General features: G+C 45.1%; 1 protein-coding gene across 1 annotated transcript in view; it reads right to left on the bottom strand.

The window, feature by feature from the left end:
* The window catches only part of SIRPB2 (signal regulatory protein beta 2), a 30,616-nt gene extending 26,561 nt beyond the window's left edge, over positions 1-4,055 (bottom strand). The window contains 2 exon segments of the mRNA XM_015596883.1: positions 3,696-3,831; positions 4,035-4,055. Of these exon segments, the coding sequence (XP_015452369.1) occupies positions 3,696-3,831; positions 4,035-4,055 (157 nt within the window).
* Positions 4,056-5,033: the final 978 nt, after the last annotated feature.

Genomic DNA, 5,033 nt, shown 5'->3' with positions numbered 1-5,033 from the left:
TCTATGTACTTTTTGAATTCCAAGCTCCAGCTCATTCCTTAGAATTGGGAAATTCTCGTCAACTATTTGTCTGAAAATGCTTTCAAATCCCTGCTCCTTCCCTCGCCCCTTTGGGAATTCCCATTATTCTTATGTTTCCTCTTCTGATGTTATCAGCTAGTTCTTGGATTTCTCTTTCATTTTTTTTCATTCTTCGGTTTCTCTGTTCTTCCTTCTGATTTATTTCTGGGTTTCCGTCTTCGATATCACTGACCCTTTCCTCCACTTGGTCAACTCTATTTCCCAAGCTTGCTATTTCATTTTTCAACTCTTGCAGTGTGTTCTTCATCTCCAGAAGTTCTATTTGGTTCTTTTTCAGGGTTTAAATCTTCTTGCTCTGCTCATCTAGGTGTTTTTTCAATTCCTGAAATTTTTGATATGATTTGTATTCGATCTCATTGAGTTTTTTCAGAAAACTAAATTCTAAATTCTCTGTCATTTAAGTTGCATATTTCTATGTCTGTAAGCTTATTTTCTGGAGATTTTTCTCTTGCTTTCTGAGATGCCTTATCACCTTAGTTGTTCATGGTGTTTAATGGACTATTTCTCCTCCTGGGCATTAATGGAAGTGTATTATGCTGTTTTCCAGAAAGGTTTATTATATAAAGGTCTGACTGTAGTCTGTTGCAGAGAAGGCGCTTTTCTTTTGGTTTCCAGTAGGTGGCGTCTAAGCCTCTTGGATCCCTGCTTTACCAAATGTCTTAAAGTACCTGTTGTAGCACTTATGTGCAGATCCCATGCTCAGAGATGCTGGTGTGCAGTTTGGGTGTTATTTGTTGAGTTTTAGATGTTCAGCTTATTGCTGTTTCAAGGGGAGAGATCTGGGAACGTCTCTCACTCCACCATGTTTTCTGTTGATGTGCGGCTCATAGCACTGGTCGCCTGCTGGGAATGGAAAGGCCACTCGATGGCTGCCCCACTGTGAACACTAGGTCCTGAATCACTTGGAGCTGAGCTTGGCAGCAAGCCTATAATACCTGCCCCAGGCAGTCTGCAGGTTGGGTAGGGCGGGGTCTCAGAGAGACAGTGGCAGTCAGATTAATACAGCCTCAGTCTTGGGGAAAATTTGGTAACTGATGTGAATTCCCACATAAGAGCCAGGTCACAGCAAGACCAATTGCTCTCTGAGAGTGGCCCACAAGTCCCCAATGTCTGCCCAAATTTGTGATAGTAGCAGAGATCTGCCTGACCTTATCTCTGAAATGGGGCTCACAGAGCTGGCCGCTGTTGCCTGGATTAGAAATCCTGCTCACAACAATGGCCGCTCCGCTGTGAATACTTCACTCTGAATCACTCAGCTCAGGGGTTGGCAACCAATCGTAAACAACTGCTCCCGGCAGTCTGCAGGTTAGGCGGGGTGGGCTGAACCCCTCAGACCAGCATCTCCTAACGCCTCTGTGGGAGGGGTCTGCACAATCAGGCCAGCATGTTCTGTAAGGGGTCTGGACTAAGGCACAATGGTGGCTGCCTTTTCAACCCTCTTTCTGACTCCAGGTAATGGAGACTTTTTTTTTAGAATGAATCCCGCGTGAGTCTCAGACCCACCTGGGTGAGTGTCCGCAGGTCAGAAAACCTTTGCACAGGTCCTTCAAAGGGACATCTAGGGACTCAGTTGCCTCTGTCTCACCCAGATGGCCAGAATCCTTTCTAGTTTCTACAGTCTGAGTTATTGGAATCTCCCCTTCCCTGGACTGGAACTCTGAGCTGGGGAGCCCCCAGATGTGACCAGGACCACCCTCTCCTTCAGGAGAGCCTCTGCAGCCTCGTTTTCCCTCCAGGTGATCCTCCACCACCTGCGGGTGTGGGTCCAGCCCAATTTGGGACATTGTCCTTCATATCAGCTTCGATGTGGCTCCTTTATATTATCAGATGTAGGTGTTATGATCAACTGGACTTCAGGTGATTCTCCACATTGATTGTTTTATCATTTGGTTGTAATTTCAATGCGGTCCTGGGAGGAGAAGAACCCTGCTTTACTTAATCCGTCATTTCCCCCCTTTCGTTAATTAATTAATTAATTAATTAATTTTTATGGTGGCATTGGTTAATGAAATCCAATAAGTTTCAGCTGTACACTTTAACAGTAAGGTGTATATATGTTTACACTGTGTGTCCACCTCCCATAGTTGGATTTCTTTCTGTCACCACATATTTGACCCCCTTTACTCTGTCTACCTCCCCCTTACCCCCTCCCCTCTCCCCTCTGGTAACTACCAGTCTATTGTTCAAGTCTCTGCTTGTTTGTCCTGTTTATATCTCACATATAAGTGATATCATGTGATTTTTAACTTTTTCTGTCTGGCTTATTTCGCTTAGCATGATTATCTCGAGGTCCATCCATGTTGTTGCAAATGGCAGTATTTCATCTCTTCTTATGGCTGAGAAATATTCCATTGTATATATGTACCACAGCTTCTTTAGCCAATCATTTAGCCAGTGAATAATGCTGCTATGAACATCGATGTGCAAATATCTTTCCGGACATGGGTTTCCAAGTCTTTGGGGTAAATACCCAATAGAAGGATTGCTGGATCACATGGTAGATCAATTCTTAGTTTTTTGAGGAACCTCCATACTGTTTTCCATAGTGGCTGTACCAATTTGCTGTGGGTTTTAAATGAAGGCACTGGCTTTTCAAGGACAAAGTGAGTGCCAAATAGCCAGATTAGTGAGACCATTTTTATGTTTTCATATTTGCAGTTACTAAACCCTCGAAGGCTATGATAGAGCTTCCATTGGAAATTCTGTGTGCCACACATCACTCTAAACACTTTAATACATCAACTAAGTTATTTAATGTTCACCATAACCCTATTATCCCTGTTTTACAGACAGAAAACAGAGGCAAGAGAAGTTTAGGAACTTGTCCAAAGTCAAATAGGCAATTCGTGACAAAACTTGGATTTGAACCCTGGCAGGTGGTTTCAAAAAAGAGCTGTGATTTTAACCACTTTACTAGATGGCCTCTCAACTGGGATGTTGACACCACTAGGAAGATGAGAGTGACTTGCCTGTCTGCCCTATCTGGTGTCAGCTCTGGGAAGAAAGGAATGGACAGGTAGGATTAATTCCCATATCAAGAATATAATCATAAGAGTGCTGACGTCTGGGAGACTTAATAGTCTAAGAAGCACCACTTACCAATTTTTTTTCTCATAGTTCCATATTGTATGTGTAGTATTTGATCTCTCTCTCTCTCTCTCTCTCTCTCTCAATGTTAATTAAGGCAGTCCTGACTCCTAGGTTCTGTGGTCTTCAGGAGTACAGAGGAGTCAGATGCTGTACCTTTACCTCCTCCTTCAGAATGGCAACAGGTCCAGGTCCTGCAGGTCATTCCCAGGGGTCATGGAGCCTTTATAAGGTGTTAGGGATATAGGAGATGAGGAGGGACTCAAAACTTCTGTCACTGAGAAATGGGTGTGGTAAATCCTGTCATGACCTGGGTGAGAGAAGAAAGGACCCCTTTCCATGTAAGAATTCTAGGGGAACTTGTTTAAAAGATATTGCTTTAAAATAAAATATTTAAAGAGGAAGAGGCAGAAAAAAGAAGCCCTGTAACAGAGAGTTGTTCATTCCACTGGCAATAAATAAATGGTACCACTGTCAAATTCAAGTGAGCATCTCTGCACAGGGGTACCCCAGGGTGTGGTGCTCACCTGTGAATCCCAGCAGCAGGGGCAGTAGCAGGGATGGCAGAGGTAGTTGAGTCAGGAAAGCAGGGACTGGCATCGTGGTGGCCTCTGGAGCCTGCTCTGCCAGAATGTTGTCCTGGAGAAGCCTGGAATCTTTGCTCTGCGGTGAGAGGGGGAGCCTTATCTCCCTGATATAAAGGGAAATGATTATAATGGGAAAAAAGGACAGTTCCTGCTTTTAGATCATGAAATAGGAATCAAACACAAGCTATGACATTACTGATGCAAGGGTCCCAAGATGCTTGGAGAGATCTGGCAGACTCCTCAGTATCTAGGTTCTGTCCCCTGCCTACCCCACTCTACCTTAGAGGTCTTGGTGGCCATTCCTCATCCATGAGCCCCAGGGACATACTTTGCCATAGTGGGAGGTGTTCAGTCTTTTGTAGTAATCCAACAACTGGGCTCAGATGAGCTGTGCAACTCTTCAGAAGAAAGCCTCCTGGGAATGGGGCCTCAAGGGAATGGGGTTCTGTGCTCCCCACTCAAGAGGTATCAGTGGTAAGAATGAGCCATGTCTGATAGGCACCTCTGGTTTTGAGAGTGCATTTTTTTGGCGGGGGGGAAGTGGCTTTGAGTGAGTGAGGAGTTACGTCTTTGGAAGGGGGGATGGCTTCTGTTTTAGAGGATGATGGAGGCCTGTGGAGGGGGAGGAGCCTTAGCGTATTCATCTTGCAGGGAGAGCAATGTACCCAGAAACTCAGCCTGGAGAATCAGGGATGCCTCTTCTGTCTGCACAGGTCCAGGGCCAGCTCTGGGCAGAAGGGAGCAGACGAGCAGAACAAACTCCCACATCAGGACCTCCTCTGAGCAGACATAGTGAGCACTCAAGATTGTGTCCAGAGTCTCTCAGCTGTGGGCTCTTCTCTTATATGGGCCCCATGCCAGACATTGCCTTCTGTGACTCAGCTTCCCTGCTGTTCCTGACCCAATGGTTGACTGTACGTTGGTGATGAGATGGGGTAGAATGAAAGAGGAAGTCAGAGACAGGGCTAGATTATTCTGTCATATGATAAATTCCCACTTCCCTTAAGACTTTATTTTTCTAGTCTCCACACTCCCTGAGAGAAATTTCAAGTGAGGCCCTTGACAAATAACTGAAGGAACTGGCCAGAGTATTCCTTTTAGCATCCATCATTTCAAAACATGCCTTTTCAATGGTGACAGGTTCCATTTTCGAGAGCCGAGTGTAGCAGTATACCCCTTCCCTAATGCTCTCTGACCTACCTCCCATGGAGAAATGGGTAAATCTTCCCCTCTATCTCCCAAATCGGGGCAGGCTTGTGGTGACAACATAGGTGATGT

This window comes from Pteropus alecto, unplaced genomic scaffold (genome assembly GCF_000325575.1).
Source record: "Pteropus alecto unplaced genomic scaffold, ASM32557v1 scaffold45, whole genome shotgun sequence".
In the NCBI taxonomy this organism is placed as follows: domain Eukaryota; kingdom Metazoa; phylum Chordata; class Mammalia; order Chiroptera; family Pteropodidae; genus Pteropus; species Pteropus alecto.
The sequence above is the reverse complement of the archived record's forward strand: the minus strand, read 5'-3'. Positions and strand labels throughout refer to the sequence as shown.